The 21,799-nt window shown below is 37.4% G+C and overlaps 2 protein-coding genes across 2 annotated transcripts in view; one reads left to right on the forward strand and one right to left on the reverse strand.

Annotated features, from left to right (window-relative positions):
- The first annotated feature begins 16,330 nt into the window (after positions 1-16,330).
- On the forward strand, positions 16,331-20,938 carry LOC134818272 (uncharacterized). The gene is made up of 11 exons (XM_063827763.1): positions 16,331-16,523; positions 16,833-16,955; positions 17,213-17,324; positions 17,477-17,596; positions 17,833-17,926; positions 18,352-18,455; positions 18,608-18,753; positions 18,879-18,972; positions 19,099-19,214; positions 19,718-19,879; positions 20,008-20,938. The coding sequence occupies exons 1-11, from the start codon at positions 16,434-16,436 to the stop codon at positions 20,176-20,178; spliced, it is 1,332 nt and encodes a 443-aa protein (XP_063683833.1). The 5' UTR covers positions 16,331-16,433; the 3' UTR covers positions 20,179-20,938.
- The window catches only part of LOC134818273 (FK506-binding protein 2-like), a 44,970-nt gene continuing 44,099 nt past the window's right edge, over positions 20,929-21,799 (reverse strand). The window contains exon 6 of the mRNA XM_063827764.1: positions 20,929-21,240. Within this exon, the coding sequence (XP_063683834.1) occupies positions 21,176-21,240 (65 nt within the window). The 3' untranslated portion in view covers positions 20,929-21,175. The remainder of the gene's footprint in view (positions 21,241-21,799) is intronic.

The raw sequence follows: 21,799 nt of genomic DNA on the forward strand, positions 1-21,799 counted from the left end.
AAACACTAAGTTTAGTACATCATTTCAGACTCCAAACATCAGTACACTTCATGTGGAAACACTAAGTTTAGTACATTATTTCAGACTCCAAACATCAGTACACTTCAGGTGGAAACACTAAGTTTAGTACATTATTTCAGACTCCAAACATCAGTACACTTCAGGTGGAAACACTAAGTTTAGTACATTATTTCAGACTCCAAACATCAGTACACTTCAGGTGGAAACACTAAGTTTAGTGCATCATTTCAGACTCCAAACATCAGTACACTTCAGGGGGAAACACTAAGTTTAGTACATTATTTCAGACTCCAAACATCAGTACACTTCAGGTGGAAACACTAAGTTTAGTGCATCATTTCAGACTCCAAACATCAGTACACTTCAGGTGGAAACACTAAGTTTAGTACATTATTTCAGACTCCAAACATCAGTACACTTCAGGTGGAAACACTAAGTTTAGTACATTATTTCAGACTCCAAGCATCAGTACACTTCAGGTGGAAACACTAAGTTTAGTACATTATTTCAGACTCCAAGCATCAGTACACTTCAGGTGGAAACACTAAGTTTAGTACATTATTTCAGACTCCAAACATCAGTACACTTCAGGTGGAAACACTAAGTTTAGTACATTATTTCAGACTCCAAACGTCAGTTATACATCTGATTTGTATAACCCAGATTTAACTCTCAACCTTCAAGTGCATTTGGTAAGCCAATGAGTTAACATGAATCAGATCTGAAGGTTAGTACAGTGTTACCGGGTGAAGCCTTTGACCCCATTAAAGAAGCCATCCTGGGTTAGAGCTCTCAAAATATTGGCATTGCCTGCGGAGTATAATATTCTGTATTCGTGTTATATCTCTCAACAGGTCGAGTGTTCATGAATAGAAGCAGGTACCCGACCCGTACAGTAATTGTAAAGTTGATTAGTGATGAATCCTGATTGCTGTTGCATTATTCTAATTGATCATTGTTCAATCATCAAATTCTAATTTACTTGTAGCATATTTCTTGTGGAACTATTATACTGCTATTTTTAACTGTCTCGGTAAGTGGTGAATGACAGCCTGTGGTGGTGAAAATGACACAGTGACATGAATTTAAAAAATAATGCGAAGCTTTATATTAAGAGTAGATTTTTCAGGTAAAATTCAACTGTTTCGGTGGCTATAAAGGCCTACGACTACGAATAACATAGTTCAAAATTTTAAGCCGTTCCGTAATTTAATTGCGGTTTAATTTTTTCGTTGAATTTAATTACCAGTAACAATGGAGCTATAAATAGAACTTACCACAAATTTCCCTTCCTTCAAGAGTATAACATACCTATACCATCTAGACAACTTTCATCCATGATATTTCGATGTTTCACATTTTTGTGGGAAAATTATGATGATGTAACACTAACGATAATTCTGTGCCAAAATACCAGAATTATAGTTTGGAATCCACGAAATGTAACCTTTATTTGCAAGGAAGCCTAAATATAGTCCCAGCATTCCAAGCTGTTAGTTTTACAGTGTTAGATATAAAAGCTCTTCGGAATTTGTGGTATTTTGTGCAATTTGTGAATTAAAGATGCACAATCAACACCATGCTATCCAGCTATTAAGCAGTTAGAAATTTAGTAAGTATCACCATATTTGAAAGTGCGCTCGACCGAACGTCGAATTATCGAGTACACCACCTCAAATGTGCATCTAATTAGTGCCAACTCTTTTAGGCTTACAAGAAAGCCAGTACAACAGACAGACTAAACCGTAACAATTAAATTAGGTATTTCTGCAGCACTGCTAAATGAACTTATGAAGAAGTTGTCGACACGATGACAAACACGACCTACACAAATCTACCCTTAAGTAAAACACACTGGCTGATATTTGATCAGTGTTGCTGACACGCACACTGGTTGTAATACTATTGTCGATGGTCCGCAGGAGAGTGGAGCCGTTGATCTAGAGATGGTTATTAAGAGTGGTGATATAAAGATTCTAGTCAGTCTTAGATAACAACTTTAAAAAAAGATTGAGCAGTTTCAGTTAGAATTCGATCAATTTATTTCAAGCTCAGACCTTCTACTTCTAATTACACAGGACTTTTAAAAACACCAGGTTTAAAACTTAAAATCCTCCTCAGTTAACAAATTCTACAGATTACTGATGTGGGTATCGAGTTTCAACATTCAACATCATGATTAATGACAAGAATACCACACATTTGATTATGTTAAAACTTAAAACAGGAGCTGGTATAATATGACACTGAGAGAGAGAGAAGAAGGACCTCCTTGTACATGATAAGTTAGGACCACGAAGATAAACGAACGATTCTGTCAAAGATATAGTAGTGATATGTAGCACAGGGGGTGTTTGCACCGTGTAGTTGACATTTTAACTGTCAAATAGTGACGACCTGGAGCAATGCATGTATGTTGTGGGCGAAGCAGTATAATTGAAAACAGGTAAATTTTAACATCACTCACTGTTGACAGACCAACGAAGAAACTAACGTGATTGGTTCCCGCTCCAGGACAAACCCCTCCCATTGGTCGAGCTGGATCCTGCTCTCTTTGCTCATTGGTGGAAAATGTGCACGTGTCAGGAGGCTGAAGAGCGAGTGGATGCGGGATTATCCTAAACCGGGGACTTGGAAATCTGCTGCAGTGCATTTGGGATCTATTGTACGCCCTGTATAGCCCGTATAACACGTGACTCGATCCATACCTACTGCCGTTACCGTTTAATAATAGCCCAATCAATGTCACACAATGAATCTCTTTGTTCGCAACTTAATATCTTCTCGGATCGATATTAGTCTCATAGACTTGTGGGCAGACGGGCGTAAAATTCCCAACTTATCACTGATATATCTTTTTACACACAAAATCATCGGCTTGAGACTTGAATCTTTATTGAGCAGTGCGCGCTTTCTCACAAACGATCACATACAACCCGGAATTTTTGCCAAACTCAAATTTATAACTTTGCTTCGCTGATGATGATTAAAGATAAATCAACGACGCTCCAAGCACAGCATTCTTCAAAAGCTCAGATATTTAATACGTTAACAAAAGAATCCAATTCGAGAACGTAATTCCTGAGATTGGAAAGAATGCGCTGATGATCCCCTTCTGAGTCGTCATGTTTCCCTTTTAAAATAGCAATGTCAGGAATGCAGTTTGGCTGACGCGTATCTGGATTAGTTGCTCAAACCGTTAATCTGGCGGAAATTAGATACAAACATTAATTATCGTTAATCCTTGTAATCGAGTTTAATGACCGGGGATGCAGATGTCACGAACCCGATACGTGAGTCCGGACTGCACCAAGTAGTCATGAAGTCACGAACCCGATACGTGAGTCCGGACTGCACAAAGTAGTCAGACATTCACGAAACCGATACGTGAGTTCGCACTGCACCAAGTAGTCATGATGTCACGAACTTGCAACGTGAGTCCGGACTGCACCAAGTATTCATCAAGTCACGAACCTGATACGTGAGTCCGGACTGCACCAAGTATTCATCAAGTCACGAACCCGATACGTTAGTCCGGACTGCACCAAGTAGTCAAAAAGTCACGAACCCGATACATGAGTCCGGACTGCACCAAGTAGTCATGAAGTCACGAACCTGGTACGTGAGTCCGGACTGCACCAAGTAGTCATGAAGTCACGAACCCGATACGTGAGTCCGGACTGCACCAAGTAGTCATGAAGTCACGAACTTGATACGCGAGTCCGGACTGCACCAAGTAGTCATGAAGTCACGAACCCGATACGCGAGTCCGGACTGCACCAAGTAGTCATGAAGTCACGAACCCGATACGTGAGTCCAGACTGCACCAAGTAGTCAAAAAAGTCACGAACCCGATACATGAGTCCGGACTGCACCAAGTAGTCATGAAGTCACGAACCTGGTACGTGAGTCCGGACTGCACCAAGTAGTCAAAAAGTCACGAACCCGATACGTGAGTCCGGACTGCACCAAGTAGTCATGAAGTCACGAACTTGATACGCGAGTCCGGACTGCACCAAGTAGTCATGATGTCACGAACTTGATACGTGAGTCCGGACTGCACCAAGTAGTCATGAAGTCACGAAACCGATACGTGAGTCCGGACTGCACCAAGTAGTCAAAAAGTCACGAACATGATTTTGACAAATTGTAATATTGCCAAAGATAAAAAGACTGCCTTATAAGCGAACAAATACAATTCCCTCAATTCGATATGAAACAAATTCTTATTAAAAATTGTAAGATTAGGTTTGGCCACGATAACCTTCAAATTTCCCAAAAAATAAATTCAAAGTTTCAAAATTCGAAGTTTTAAAAATGTGAATCCTAGCCGCCATCTCAACGTTATAACTTTGCTAATACTAATGGATTTCTGGGATTTCGATTAGATCACCACAAAGCTGGCATGCACAACCATGGTATTTATTATTGCAAAACTGACTTATCATTACGTGGTAATATAATCATAAATGTATCTAGACTAATCAATAGTCGTTCAAATGGTTCATTTAACATCCTGGAAATATGGGAAAGGAGAACACCTGTTTTAAGTTTCAATGAGTTTTGCGTTAAAATCGCGACAGCACTGACATTTATATGAAATTCAGTAAAAACTGGATAATCACAATATTCATTATTCAGGTGCCATGTCAAATTCTGGGCGTGAATGTGAACTAATGATGAAGTGGTATCTAATATCTAATAGACGACGACGCAGTAAAACTTAGAAAAAAAAGTAAAATCGCGCTTCATTTAACTTCAATCTTCCTTCCAACATAAATTACAAAAAACCTAATCCTTTTTTACAACAGTCAACCCTGCTATTTGCTTAAGAGTAAAATCGCGTGTTGGAATTGTGACAAAATCTTAACTGACAAAATGTAACAAAATGTTAAATTTTCAACTCAATTTTACGCTGTCAAAAAGTAATTAAAGCCGCAAACCGATTTATTAAATTAGAAAAAAGAATTTTTGGTCTTGAGCCACCAAAACTAGGGACACTGAGACAAGTTTAGAAGCTAAGAAGTTGAACTTGACTGAAACCTGAACTCCTCTGTCTGGGAAGGGCTCTTAAACTGTTACTCAAACTCCAGTTTTGCCAAAACGCCAATAACGTTACTAACCAGTAAACTTGACTTGCACAATATCTGCTTAATGAGATACCGCGCAATGTACAATGTACAATGTACAATGTACAATGTACAATGTACAATGTACAATGTACAATGTACAATGTACAATGTACAATGTACAATGGACAATGTACAATGTACAATGTACAATGTACAATGTACAATGTACATTGTACAATATACAATGTACAATGTACAATATACAATGTACAATGTACAATGTACATGGACTACAGATTATGGATCAAGAGAAAGTGAGCCGGTGCACTGCGATCAGATTAATGTTCCCAACAAATTTTGAAAAAAAAGTCAACCAAAAATAAGGGTGTGGTGAGAAAGGATATTGTTGATATTCTAAGCTGGGAGACACATCCATGAATTTTGTTGTCTGTATCTGATTAAGAAAGGTTCTCATATAGGTCCCCTTTAATTCGAAGATCATTCTCTTCTGAAAACAGCCATGACGTGGTGAACATAAATATTACCACATAAAGAAACATATCTCTTCCCAAGGGAGATCACGTCATGACAGGAGTCAGGACCATTAGTATTACGAGCTCTGAGCTATGAAGAAATCACCGAACCCTTTGTGACCGTCTTAGCTATCCTTCAACATCTGATCAGATCTGATGTTTCTCTCTGTAAACCGCTCTATCATATTTAATGGCGATGGCCGAGAGAAATCTATAAATTTGAGTTTTCGTTACGATCCTAAGCAATATGTCATAACATAACTGTCTGTATCTCACTATCATGATATAAGCGTGTCTGCCACATTCCTACAACCTAAAAGTGAATGATTTAATTAAGTCTGGCTATGCGGTGAAAATATTGGATTCATCTTATTTACTGATCGAGGGATGAAGCTACATTTTGATTTAAATAAAACATTCGATTTGATCGGGAAACGTTGAAACCAATCAGTCACAATCTGCCCACATATCTTGAATCTTCCCCTGGTCATAACCGAGTGAACCAGTAGGTGATGCTGTACTTGAAACCTTCTCAAGACTCCACTGATCTATTTACCATCGATATTGTTAAATTGTGCCGTAAAAATAAATAATTGTTTTATCAAATAATTGTAATTTCATCAGTACATCTAGTTGGGAATTAGGATCAAACAACACATCACGTGACCTTATGTTATCTCACATTCTCTTTCACCCTCACTCACTAACTTACTGGACAGAGGACGTGGTATACGTGCTGTTGTACGTGGTCTGATCGCGCCTCAAGCCCTTGATATGGACGTTTATATGTGACCGAGTGTTCCTTATCGGGCTTTACACTTTGGCTTTATTTTCGGCTACCATGTACGTTACGATAAATTCTCAATTATATCGAATTTATCGAGGAGCGTGTGCCACTGTGCCAATTATTATGTCCTCCCAGAAATGTTACCATTCATGTTATGTCCGTCCAAATAAGGTTTTATAATGTATAAGTATCGCTTAGTTAGGGGCTGACTCTTGAAGCTGCGCTGCAAATTTTATGCAAATTTTATGGATTCATTCTCCTTTCGCAATGGATCTGCATCTAATTCTAACTGTCTAATGAAGCTGCACAAGACGCCCGACTCTAGACTACGCCCTCAATTGTGCAAAACAATTGAGCTAACACAGCCCATAACACTCTCTTGACTTCCAGAACTGTACCTAGGCAAGTGTTCAATGGCTTTACTGGTACGGTCGTACAATCTGTCATAATATACCCATTCAAACAACCTCTTCTCCGTAACTATAGTGGACATCCTCGAGGGGGGAATGTGAAACATTGAAGATATATCCATTTAGCCATTTGGCGATCTGCCAAAGATTACAGCGGTTATGAAGGTCTTGTTCAGGAATTAAGTAATCATGGTTGCTGAAGCAACAAAACAACAAGTACTTAGTGGATATGTGATCAAATAATGTTATGTATTAGTTTGTACGATATAACAGCAATTAAAGCGTCGAAACCACTTCTTCCGCAGACTATATCCTTAAAAACTTGTAATCGTAAGGTTTAGTTTTATAACCTGTAAAGTGTAATCCTAACTTTTCTAAGGGTTGACAATCTGTTCTCGTACTTGAAAATCTGGTCGGTCTGGTATTGGAAGATGAGACACTATATCCAATACGATGACTATCCATAAACACGTACACGGGTCATTGGATCAATGCAAATAGACATGATCAATGCAAATAGACACGTACATTGAACAATTACAGTACCCAGAAGCGCGCTCGCTAATTGCGGTCAAATCCTATTAAATCTTACAACAAAACTGTCAATCAGAGCAAATGACTACGAATAACAAATAGCCGCCTTTTGATATGCCGGCGTCAGAACAATCTGATAGTATAAGTGTGTTTGATAGGATATGGTAATGAAAAGTTACTGAAAACCATTACAGTCATAATGTGCTCACTGTAGGATTGAGAGCATAATGACAGGGTTTTGTACATAATATTGACATCTTCATTAGTGCATTGAAGTTCATTTAATCTATCAATTAAATTAGAGGATTTGGCTCTAATGAAACCATATGGAAGTCTTTGACAAATTCCATTATTCAAAATAACAGGGAGCTGCAAAACATCGAACAATACCCATTTCGAGTTTAAGAAGCGTAAAAGCTTGCTTCGAAATCGCCAGGATTTCCGAACAACCACACCCTACGGATAACTTGTCATAAGTCATTTATTCCCCAACAAAGGTTAAAATCTTGCATTATAATTCTCAAACAATTCACTGGACCACTTGAAATTAGACACAGTAATCTTCTAGGCGGGAAAATAAAATGCCAAATATTTAGATATATGTATATAGCGACTTAAATGCGAAATGGCAGGCCTGACTTTTCGTTTAGATTTTTGAACATGGCAATTATACCCACATCCTGCCGTCCGTCCAGCACATATCATTTGATTATTGTCACAATACTCAGCATACTCAGAATATGTTTATAGAATAATCCGATTATTCCAATTGGACGATTACAACCAACAAGTCAGATGAAGGGAGCCGGTCGTTAACTGCCGGTATCTATACTTCTATATCACTGAAAATTCCAAAAAGTATCGATTACTGCCACTATACTTAAAAGCCTAAAGTTAACATTCACTGCCGCTACCAAAAGGTACTGTTTACTGTTACTAGTATTACTAATGTCAAAAGTTACAGTTTATTACCAGAGCCAAATACCAAATGTTAAATCAAACGGTACAACCGCTCAATTTGGTCAAGCCATATTGAAACTGTTGCCGACGAGCTACATAACATAAATCTAGCACGGTGAAATCATAAATATACTTTCGTATAATACCCCAAGACAGCCGTGCAAATAAAGTTAAAACTCGGAAACTTAAACCAACATAAACACACAATACTACAACACATGGGTTTTTAAAACCAGATATGGTCTGGCACCAAAAGGGTGAGGGTAGCGAGAGAGAGAGAGAGAGAGAGAGAAAGGGAGAGTGTATCAATATATATCACTGTATCACGATGCTGCTAAAACTTAATATAGATGGTGAGTTAGAAAGCACTAAAAGTATTTTCTGTCAGTGCAGCTAACTGGAGCTCCTCCAGGATTGAAGCTGCAAGCGACGTAATAATAATAGTAATACGTCTCCCCTGTTCCTAACTCTCAGTTCAGTTAGTTCAGTACGTGAGTTCGGTACATGTAAAATGCATGTGTATATTCTCCTGTAACTGTCGTGGTTACAGGAGAGAAACTGTGGGTGGTACTACGCGAGATATCACGTGGGGTTAAAGTTTCCGATATTTTACTACTTTAACTAACTTGCTACTGGAGCTGATGGTAATTTAAATGAATGAGAAACGGCGTGATCTGGTAAGTGCTGTAGTAGCTGTCAGGAACTTGGTCGGCATGGTGGGAGTTGCAGGAGTGCAGGTTGCTGAAATTTGTCGACGTTTAAACTTCCGTGTAAGTTTAGTCACGTGCCAGCAGGAAATTATGGAAGCCAACTTAAAGCACACTAAAAAAGTGGCTTCTTGTCTTGACTTCTTGACCGGTAAGATTTCTACGAAAAAATCTGCTTTTTTCAGGTGCGAGTATAGCAAGAGCGAGTTGGTCAAATCATTTTAGGCTTCATGCTGGGATCAGTTTACTAACATGATCCAGCACGAAGCCTGACTAGCTCTAAAATCTGACAGCTGTAAGGTAGGACCGACTGCGTCACACCAAATGTACTGTAAGTTTAACATCAGCAAGTTCTTAGTGTATATGGGTCACTTTTAAGTTATATCTTATTAAATTATTAACATCTGCATTCTGCACGTACAAATGTTTTTTCCTTACAGATTGGTGTACTACGACTTTTAAGGTGGACCTATTTCTCGTGAACTTGAACATGACGTTAGTCATGGTCTTGTTGTTGAAGATAAAAGTTTATCCACCAAATAAGTAAGGTAAGAAAAGGAAGTGAAACGAAACTCAATACAGTTTCAATTATTGGTTGAGCGACACTATTAAAGCAAACACTCTCACAGTTATTTTGAAGATCTTGCGTTAGAAGAAATCTCAAATCAAAGACTATGACATGAAACGTTTTTGAAAAGAACAAAAAAAACTAAGTAGAATTGTGGAATTCAAGATTTGTTAAATCTGGCTTCTTTATCGTAATAGCCATTATCAGATTATACTTTGTAGAATTAGCGGTTATTTCAGGTGCTCCAGTTTACTTTCTACATTATTTCTGTCTCATGTTATCAGTGACCATGACAAGGTTGATTTCTGGCACTAGTACTAGTAGCGACTTCTTGGTCGAATGTTAGACATTTTCCCATTAATATTTCCTACATAGTGTTGCATTACGAAGTCTTAGTAAAACTTATCGATTCCTACTGACCTAAGTGCTCAATGGTATTTTAAAATGTTTTTCTATTGCAGGATTCTACTAATATAGGTATTTCACTTAGCAAATAGGTATTTGAAGTTAGTAAGTTTTGACTGGATTTCAACAGTCAACAATATTCGTTATTTGAAGAATCTGGAAGGATTCATTCTAAATAGATTTCCAGCCTATACGTGTGAACACTTTACATTGGTAGATTTAAAGAGCTTTAAAGAAAGGTTAACTAGCAAAACGTCCATGACAGAAAGGTGGTGGAACTAATTGTTGATACTACAGAATCATTAAAAGCTCGCCGTAATTAGTTATTTCGAGTATGGTTTTGTTAAACGTTCAGCGGGGGCCGGAATTTACGTTAGAACTTTAGAGAATTTCATAAATAAATATGGTTAAAACGTAGAAAACAATTTGGCCACCTGACCACTATGACATTTTATATCACTCACTATCGGTTAAAGATAAACGAATTGAACAAGCTCTAACTGTACCTTGTTACTTGTGACATTAACTAATATATTAGTCAAAGTTTAATCAAACTGCCAAGAATTTCACAAATTGGTGGTTATATCGATACAGAGCGTTTAGGTTGTCAACAGTAGACATATAATAATACACTAAATAGTAACTAATCGACTAGACTGTCATCAATTCACATTCATAACTAAGATATGTCCAAGATAGAGAGGCCAAATTAAGTGAAGTCACTGAAGCTACTACATGTGATAGTAAAGGGGTTTGGCAAGGTCTATGAGAAGATCACTTTGCCTGCCCCTTTGTAAGGCACATGGAAATGTTGACCTAGTATTGATTAAAAGCCGAATCACCAGAGTTCCCAACTTGGCTAGTTCATCTGCTTTTTCATTGCCCCACAACCCTGCTGCTATCCATCGGATCTCCAGAGTGTTTGTGGATCCAAGAGCATTGTGATTGAGGGAGTCATAAAAGTCTCTAGTGGTTCTGCTCCTCGTGATATGTGAGGATAAAGCCTGTATAGATGAGAGGCTGTCGGTCCATATGATGATGTGCGTGTTGATCTGAGTTGAAAGGAATTTACAAGCTTCTCTGATAGCTGTGAGTTCTGTCTGGTAGAGAGTGCTATAATCAGGAAGTTTGAGTGGTTGATCCTCAAAAGTAGAATTATTATTTTCAGTGGTATGATATAGCCAGCGCCGCATCCTGAGTCTGTGCGTGACTGGCCATTGGTGTGCATCATCCATTTGCGGTGGTGTTTTGCAATGAGTCTCGGTGTTGTTTACCGGGAGTTGCAATGGTGAAGTAACGATCTAGCATCATGGTGAGTGAAGACAGATCTCTTTTTACTCGAGCGGGTATGTCAAAATCTGCCATGAATTGATTGTTGATGATCCTCTTTTTACCAGAGTTTCGTTTATAGGTTCGATAGAACAGCTGCCATGAGCGTGTACCCTGGTTGCTCACTCGTCGAGGCTGCTTGCAAGCAGGCTGCTTTTAAGCATGTCAATGTTTTATTATTATAATTTTTATCATTCACTTTATAATACCTATGGAACATGCTACAGAATTTAATGAGTGTTTAGTGTTTACTGTATACTTATAGTGAATGAGATCACACATACCCGAGCCTCTGGCCAACGAGCCACCACTCACCAGTTACATGTTTAATTCCGTTTAATTTCATGGTTCCACTGTTGTTACTCGTTCACTAGAGGGGCCGGGGGGGGGGGGGGGGGGGGGCTCATTATATTTAGTAATATATTTAAAAGTGCTTACTGGCTCCTCTGTCTCAGGATTTACGTGTCCCCAACGAACAAGCGGTGAAAGGGAAGAAAATCAGATTAAGCACCCTAGCAAGCAGACCTTCATCCTTAATTATTCATTATTGGGGTAACCGTTGTACTGGCTCAGGACGTCCTCGCCCTAGAACATTGTGCCCCAGAGCCTGGTGCGCTATCAAAGTTAAAATCAAATTGTGTGACTGTAATGAATAGTTCTGGAGTCGCATCTGATAATAACGGACTCAATGAGAAGCAACCGTTGCTTCTCATTGAGGCGACACCAAAAAATTAGTGCTGGCTTATCATCATTTTTCACAAGCCGATTAAATTACTCGGAAGTTGAGTAAGGAATTAACTATGAAGGAACTCAACAGAGTTTCAAGGCCTTGAGTGTTTTGTAATCACTACCTATCCCAACTTGGGTTGGACAGGAATTTAGTTCCTACCAGTTTACTTCCACTCAACTGGCTGATACTCAAGTTTTAGAAAAATGTTTTCACCGTCACGTCTGCTCTGCTTTTGTGTTTGTTTATTGTGGCACGTACAAGGAACCGACCGGGCTGAAGTTTTTTCAATGGTTATACAAATTTTCTGAAAGATTTTGAAATTTCCGGTTGAAATCCGGCTAAGCCGCTTTGACACCGGACCGGAACCAGAACCGGTTATTGAAACCGGATATCCAGTTGGTATGTACTTTGTACCACCTAGGTTGTATTTTCACCTACCTTATCGGACCTTATTTGGACGGACATTACATGAACGGACATAATTATGAACGGACATTAATATGAACGCTCGAAGGCATTCAAAACCATAAAAAATCCGAATTTTTTTCAATTTTTTGACGTTTTTTTAATTTCAGCAAATGATTTTTAAATCCATTTTTTATACAGTAGTAAGTAAGAAAAGCAGTCATTAAGCAGTAAAAATGTTAAAATATGTGTACATGATCAGTGTCTAATATCACATATCATCTTCAATCTTCATCAAATGGGTTTTCGTGCATGAAATAGTCCATGCTTAAACAAGCATCAGTGATTTCTAGCTTTATGGAAACCTTTTTTTATCAAACTACCCCGGTCCTGCATTTCAGTGTTAACTTTTACAAGCCATTCGGCGTGAAGTGGTTTTATCTTAGACAACTTTAGGTTAACCTTAACATCACGTGGAGCTTTCCTAGCACTGTTTTGACATACGTTGCATGCCACTTTTCGCGTGCGAAGCGCGCGCCGCCGAAGACACTGTTTCATTAGTCATTACCTCCCCTCAGTAATATGAACTATAACAACGTCGGACAATGTCCTTGGCAACACGATTTACCGTAATATCTAGAGGCTGGAACAAGTTTGTCATGTTGGCGGGGACTAGCTCATGAACTATGTTGTTGAGTGCAACATAATTTTGTTGACTTTTTCCACCAAGTGACCCTTGAAAACATCATATACTAGTAGAGTTTTCTGTGCCTCCGGCAGACCAAGGAGAACCTTTCCGTCGTTAACTTACGGTACAATAAAGTTCTCATAGTTGTCATATTCTGGACAAAAAGTTCGAAATGGAAAAATTTTTGAAAAAATTTGAACGGACTTTAACTTGGACGGACATTAATTGAACGGACTTTATTTGAACGGACATTAAGATGAACGCTAGGGCCTCCAGCGTTCAAGTAATGTCCGTCCAAATAAGGTCCGATAAGGTAATTTAGGACTTGCTAATAATATCATTCTTGAAGAATAACAAATAATTATGACGGGGTCAACTTTTAGTAGTATTTATTCTGTTTCATGTGGCCCCTGTATATAATAACTTCCCTGGAGCTGAAAACATGACCAGTCAGAAATTACCGATAATACGTGTTGCTTTGTTGATTAAGTGATAAGAAAATCATAATTCAATTTTAATTTTACTTGTAGATATGCTATGACATGAACGAGTATCAACTTTGAGCTGATACCAATGAAATATATAGAATATATTTAAATTTCAAGACAGTGTCTGAATCATAATCCATAGCTAATAACCTGTAATTAAATTGGCGTAATTTGAAACATTTATTCTACAGTTATTTTGAATCAAGACTGGTCCCTGATAAGGCCTTTGACCTCAATTTCCTTATCAATTTGAACGGAGTCCTAGCTCCCACTTGAACCATACACCATACAGCTCTTGTCATCACTAGTTTGAGTTTATTACATAATGGAAAGAGGACAGATCCAATTTCAATCTTGACTTAAAATAAAAAACCTTGCAGTTGCACCCACTGAGGCTACCAAATTAGGATGACCGAGATAATAAACGCAGAATTTCTTCATTTCTCCGTTATCAGTTTTTAGAAACAGCTGATTGAGCTAGCTCACTGTGTATAACATTTTAATGAAATCGGTCCTTGTTATTATATTAAAGTATTAAGTTAAATATTGTAAGGTTGTGACGATCTCGCAGCCTATGTCAAATGGTTTTCAAGGCTTTGTTGTTCGACCAGCTGTAATCGCCAATTGGCATGATAAGTTGGTTAGTGTTGTTATCAGAACTTATTTCATTGGGGCGGCAACTGTGATAAGATTATTTTTCTTTACACCCGTGATTGTCGTTCTTTCATAATTGTAGTCGACTGGTTTCGCAATCTATTCACTATAATATAACTATATGTTAGAGTCAAAGTCGTGGTTCAGCCTTATCCTAGTCGAATATAATATTGTAGCCGTGAAATTTTAAAACCGTTTCCAAAGCGATACTTCTAGTTCTATTAGCACAGAACCTTAATTCCTTAATTTCTCCTATCAGTCGTACCCTTCCAACGAATACTCCCCATTTCATATCTGTTTTGTGCCACGTACAATGGAAGTGGCTGGGCCAGTACCTTCACTCGAGAGAAATTTCAGTGTAACTTCATGGCAAGACCCCTTATGACCATGTGCAAATTTTAACTAATCATAATGATTGCGGCGGCGCAAATGTACCACAATACCACATTTTAACTATACATAGCATCAGATTTCACTATCATATCCCAAATACGGCCACTAGCCAGCATTGAGCATTCATGGAAGTCAAGCTTCGTATGTTTGCTAGCGATTATTTGACGTTTAACTGTTGTTTCTGAACATCCTTTTCGAAAATAATAAGTATTTGATGACACTCGATTGTTGCGATTTCAAAAACCGTACTTTAGGCTACATGTTAATGCTATTTAACCGAATTTGGTGGTTCTTTAAAACTGAAAAACATCAACAGTAAATTGTAAATTTGGTCAGTCATAAAAATGTAACCTAAGGTAGTTCTTTTTGTAGAAACTTCTAGTGCCGTGAGGCATTTCTTACACAGTTTCGATAAAATTGTGTTACCGATGCCACTTGTCAGTTGAATTAATGATCTTTTCGTCATCGTAATAGAGTAATAGCTTAATGGCCAGTGTTTTTATTATAATTCCGTTGATTCGCTCCAATAAGTTAGCAGCGGTAGTTCGATTTCTTTCTTTCTAAGGTTTAGGTTGCAGGCGGTAAATTACATCAGACTCTGAAATCGTTACATCTTCATGGGTTCTTCATGGTTTCTTCATATAGCAAGTGTTCGGTTTGTTTACAAACGTGACGAACACACAGGTATGAAGCAATCACTCTAGTTCTCCTTGAGGAGGCTATTAACTCACACTAGATACCGTCACCATATTTTATGCAATATGCCTTCAGTAATAACTTGGGAGCGGACATTTTGATTTGTAGATTATCCTTTTTTCTAACAATTTGTCCCCATTTTTAATTTGATCACTTACCTGTATCTGATTTAGTTTTTGGCCGCATCTACCAGGCCTTTTCGATCGCATGTAACGCCCTAATCTTTCCCGACTAGAGGCCGGATACAGTAGATAAGAAACATGTTGCCCCATTTTAATTACCAACCAGTTGACGATTGTTGATTCACATGTACCCGACAAATTATTGTAGATCCAGGAAACTAGCCCACTAGGCCCGACCTTTGTAACGCTTAATTTTAGTCCCCAAGTTACTGTCTGTAAAACCTTAGAGTGAACGAACTTGTAAAATCGTTGAAGAAAGCTTAAGTTGTTGGGCACGAGGCCACATTTGATGGTTTATCTCCATAGCAATTAGCATATTACCGCGTAATGCTACAATCCGCAGTCCCGTGATGAGACATGATTGAAGATTTTATAATTTCAGTACTTTCGTTTTTGGAGCTAGTTTTATTGGCCTACTTTGGATAATGAACTATCGCAGTGCTGGAGAAACAAAAACGTTATTGGTACTGTCTGTCGGTCTAAGTAAAATTAAATCTGCCACCAATCACTAACATGGTTATTATTGTAAGTGGTAATACCACTCTGAAACTGATAAGAATATCACGTTAAACAGTATGTAAGAAACAATGCATATTATTGAGTCTAGTGTTTACATTTTGCACGTGCAGTTTTGTGTCATAAAACAACATTACGATGATTGGATACCATCAAGCTGCCAATTTGGCTTGTTAAGTTTGCCTGTCAAACAACTCATACGTTAAGCTGTCAAGTTTTGTTGTTGATATTGACTTCGTAAATTTTTATCCTAGTTTGATCTTCCATGACTTTTAATAAAAATTAGCATCATTAATCACTACTTACAAGAATTGCTGAAAATATTAAAGCTTACCACTGGCCTCTCCCCAGGTGGATGGTTTTCAGCGGAAGAATAGTGATATTATGTTGTGCTTTGGGCGGTCACGCCGTCAATATGATCCCTTTCTCTTACGGCATGTTCTTGGTAAGATATTTCGTTTACCTTTAAGTGAATTTTAATTTCAAAGATAAATCTTTGGAGTTAGCCTGCATTACTTAACTGCATTTTTATGAGTTTTAGATAAAAGTAGAGATGTACTATTATATGATTATATACCACTGACAGTGCATCTCTTGTGCATCATAATTGACCCGATATTGGTTAGATGTTTGCAGCAGTAATAAGGGGATAATTTTTGACGTTTTTGACGTTTTTGACGTTTTTCCTTTCAACAAAAATTCAACAAATTTCAATCATTCCTTACCTTAATTATAATGACCCATTTATCTGCAGCCCTACGTGTATTCCTATATCTACGAGTTTGACTCCTCTATAAAGATGTCTATGATGCATGTCCACGCCCCTCTTTGTTTAACAGTTGCTACCGGCACAGCTTGGACTTTCGGAGTTTTTCAGGTATGTTCCCAGAATTCATTCAATTGTGCTGTCACGTTTAATTTTATCATTCACTTTAACATTAATTGACCTTGCAGTAACTACAAAAGCCGCTGCAAATAACAATGGCTAGAAAACTGTAAAATTTTGTTTGGCGCCTTAGTCCTTACCAGTGTTTCATATTTTAATTGAATTGGATTGCTACTAAATTACTCAAAACTAAAATATTGTTGAATTGTTCAAAACTAATTGACAATGAGATTTTCTCAATACTTCAGAAATGGATACACCAGCGAGTGTTACACGTGATAAACGGACTGGGCCTGTGTCTGTGGATGGTGGTTATGTATCTGTTCGGAGACAATTACCTCGTTATCACTCTCGCTATAGGTTTGTGCTTAATCTAAACTTCTCGCCCCTAAAGTGACCGAATTGAGCCCGTATTTACCTTATATTTTACCGCTATCCCTTAAAAAACGAAATTGCCAGCTGACGGGATAACTTGACTATTACACCGATTAATTAATTAAATAATCCTTTAGCTCTGACGGGGTTCCATGCGGGTCAGCTTCACGTGTTTTTCTCACAGAGGGTAACAGAGGAGGGAAAGAGGTACCCCTCAACTGCTAACGGTTTCTATGGTTTCCTGTTCGGACTCGCAGGTAAATCATCCCTTTTCTCTCTTCAATCATATCATGGATGTGTTTAGCAAATGCTTTGTTTCTTATTTAGCATAAAAACTCCTAAATCTAAATATTAAAATATGATCTCTCGTTTCACAACTTTTACTCAAAATTAAAATGGAGGTAAACAGAATAAAAACAAACAAATGCAAATGGCTTGATTCAAATTGTATTCATTGTGATCCATAATCCATATCCATATTGAACGTGTGCAGGAGTTTGGGGAAATATTATGAGCAGTCTGTATATCAACCCTTGGAGTGTTGCCCCGGTTGAAATAGCGTCAAATCTCTCAACGGCCGGAAGCTCGTAAGTGAAAATAGCATTGATGTATCCGTTCAGCGAATTTAATAGTAAAACGGTCTTACATAACCAGTTGATAACCGTTGCTGATTATTTCGTTATTTCGTTTATTGACCGTGAGAAAATGAGTCTTTTTGGCCGACTCATTTCAGTTTCAGCACACTTCCTCGCCAAATGATATTAGAAAACCACCTTGGGGCTATCCCAAGTTTGATTTTAAACAGTATCCTGAGATAAGCGTTTAAAGTAGAATCAATCCCTTTGGGTTCATCTTGAATTTCATCTTTCCGAACAGTCTTCATTGGCCAACATGCGGATGGTAACCTGAATACGTACTGTCTCACATAATTCCTTGATTACGTGCCTATTTTTAATTTTTGGACCTCTTATCATGATTAGATAAAATTTGTAAGAATGACGCATTATTTCAGGTACATATTTGTAGATGAGCGGGTATTGGAGAGAGTACCTCACAATTGGCTGCTGTTGGCTATAGTCATGATAGTCCTTCTTTTTCCAGGATTCTTTATCATAGGTACATTTTATGTTTCCGTAGTTGGAGTCGATCATTTACAGTTTCATCAGCTAAATTAAGTCCGTAGAATTTGAGCGCTCCAGCCTCCACTGCTTTCAAGAAGTTAAGGATTTCATAATTTCGACTGGCAATAATATTAGCGTAAACCACAGCAAAAACAGCCAAAGATCACGAAGAAGAGTTAGAGGGGCTTCTAGAAAAGAGCGGAGATCATCACTCAATGAGTAAAGTCAAAGAGATCGAAGAAAACGAACAAAGCATTTTCTCAATGACCGGATTTACTTTATTCTTTACAACGGTAATAATTAATATATTAGATCGTGGGTTCAAACTATTCCTAAAAAGCTACGGTGTAACATATCTAGTTACTTAAAATGTCATTCCTAATAAAACTTATAAGGTTTTTTGAAACACAAATTCCAGATAGGGATAGGGACGAGTAGTATGTGTGCATTTGACTTGTTTAAAGATTATGGTCTTAAGAAGATTGACGATGATGGTTTCCTTAATTTAGCAGGTTTGGATTTGTTAATATACAAATTAATAAACTTTTGAAAGCATGAACTAATCATAATTGATTATATTTCTGTTCCTGTCTATACATTTGTCATTTTAAATGAATTCTTTACTGGTGCACATTCAGGAATGCTAATACCAATAGTGGGAGCTGTTGGAAGAATAGTTTGGGGAACACTGGGGGACAAAGTGAGCCTGAGAACTCTGTTCGTAACAGGAAATGCACTTTCGTCCTTACTGCAGGTAAAATGTTGATAGTGATCCTAATATTATCAAATTCCTAAGACCCAGTTAGCAAACATCCGCCAGTCATGTATAACATCAACATTCTTTAGTACGAACTAACTAAACTATACTTGTATGTACATTCCAGACAACCAACCATAGCTGGCGTGATCAATTTGTCTGATAAAAAGATCACAAAAGCCGCGCACAACAAACTTTAACAATGATGCACTACCATATAAAGTGTATTTTCGCGCGTTCCATAAAAATCTTGAAAAGACCTTACATCTGTGGCAAGAGTTTTGTAGGCAGGCTAGTTGGCAAATGGCGGAGTTTTACAATACTTAAAAATGTAACACTTCCGCGTCCATTAAATTGTGTGATTTAAGGAAAGAATCTAACATTTCCGACGCTCTTTTAAAATTAAAATTGAACTGAATGAGAACTCTAGCCCCTATACAATTTGTTTATAAAATTAAAATTTTGCACTAACAACTCACCGACTCATGGTGCAACTTCAGGCGTTGATGTACCCGTGCAGAAAGAACAAGTACAGCTACGTCATCGTAACAGCCATGTTATCCATTATGCCTGGAATGATGACACTGCTACCACCCTCAGTAAAGAAGTTTATGGGAACTAGCAACATTGCCTTCAAATACGGCATTATTCTTACAGGGGAAGTAAGTAACGTTGCAATTAATTTGAAACTGATGAGTAGGGAAGTGATAAATTAACGATTAAAACTGTAAGGTAATACACGTTTTCCGTGAAATGTGTTCGACATTCTTTCATTTTGATAATATTTCAGGTTGTAGGGTGTATGTTCTATTTGATTCTCACCTCTGTGCTCTGGAAATACCTCAGCGATTTGACACTAGTTCTCATTCTCGGAATCCCTGCTGCTTTAGCCATTATACCTACACTCATCTTCATTAAAGACGATCAAACTAGTCAAGTAGGAAATATAAACTTCGACTAAAATTAAGATCTAATATCATTTCAAGGAGTATAGTAGATATTCGGATATGATCTGAGAAATACTAAAGGCCAGAGATTAGAATGTGAAGAAAAAGACGGTATATAGGGCCGAAATCAGATAATATGTGAAGATAAGAAAAGTAAGAGTTGTGGTCACAGGGCCCTCATTTCCGATAAACAAACTGTATTTATGATTGCAGACCCGACCCCAAAGATCGATCCGTGGCCGTAGTCAGTAGTGTAATGAAAGCGCCCTAAAAGAACTATGAGGTGATTCTACTCGTTAGCAAGTTATGATTAATGTTATGCTAAAGATACCATTTTTAGTTTCTTTAGGTATTTTAAATCATATTGAATCTGATCAGTAATAGTTTGTTAGGTATTTATTTTAATTTGTGTAAATGGGTTCGATTATCATTTAAAGTTTATGTAACAAGCGAAATTAGACAATTTTATTTAACTAAGGTAAATCTTAAAAGATTGATGCATGAATTTAGCAATGTTGTATTATTCAAATAAATACACCTGAATCAATCGGATCAAGTTGGCAATAATATCTAAGAGATTAGCTTGGTGTATAGTAGTACTTTTATCATAAAGCTATGTAAAGACCTGTAGAGTCTGAAGAAGTGAAGTAAATAACAGAATCTAAAGAGACAAACAAATAACGAAGGAATTTCGAGATGGGAACTATTTTGATTTATAGTTTTTTAAATTTGAATTTTATAGTTTACTCAAAATGAAATCCGTGTTTCGTTCAATAAAATAAGAATTAATATAACCATAAATATTATCCCACGGTAGAAATATTGTTAAATCAAATACGATCAACGTATAAACTTTAATCAAGGTTACCCAATGTTCAAATGAACAAACAAAATACCCAAAATAAAAATATAGTGCAAAATATAAAGATATAACTCTTTTTGAAGCGAAAAGTAATTCATGGTCTTCAATTTTCTTGAGCCATTAAATTGCTTGTCCGTTTACAGAGGAGTCTAAAGTTCTCTCTTCGCATTCTTTATCTCGAGAAGTTCCACATCAAACACAAGCCAAGCACCGCCTGAAAATGTAAATTTAGAAACAGGCTTTAAGGACCCCATATAAATTTCAAAACATCGAGTGCTCACCGATTTCTCAACAGATTATCGAAGTTACATATAAGGGCTACTTCAAAAACAATTTCCGTGCAAATCGAACAAGCAAAACTCCTTTTTTGGTGGTTGTGAGTGATTTGGACGAAAATTAATTTGGGAGTAGCACTTATATATACCCTCGATAATCTGTTGAGAACTCGATCGGCACTCGATGCAGATGTTTCACCATTTGCATTCAATATCGCGATAAGTTCAACATCAAACACAAGCCAAGCGCCCCCTGATAATGTAAATTAGAAAAAGCTTATAGCATTAAACGAGGTCATAATGAGCTATTAATCAAGTGGCCAGATTAACGTCAGGCTCGCTTCTGATAAAGACTTCTAATGCCAATCATTGCTACTTTATACATGCACCTCTCAGTTTTCAATTGAACAATCAAAACAAACTTATAATACTTTTAAGGAATGTATAATGTACAATGTATAATACTTTTAAGGAATATATAATGTACAACGTATAATA

This window comes from Bolinopsis microptera, chromosome 7, assembly GCF_026151205.1.
Source record: "Bolinopsis microptera isolate Bmic1 chromosome 7, MBARI_Bmic_1.0, whole genome shotgun sequence".
Classification (NCBI taxonomy): Eukaryota; Metazoa; Ctenophora; class Tentaculata; order Lobata; family Bolinopsidae; genus Bolinopsis; species Bolinopsis microptera.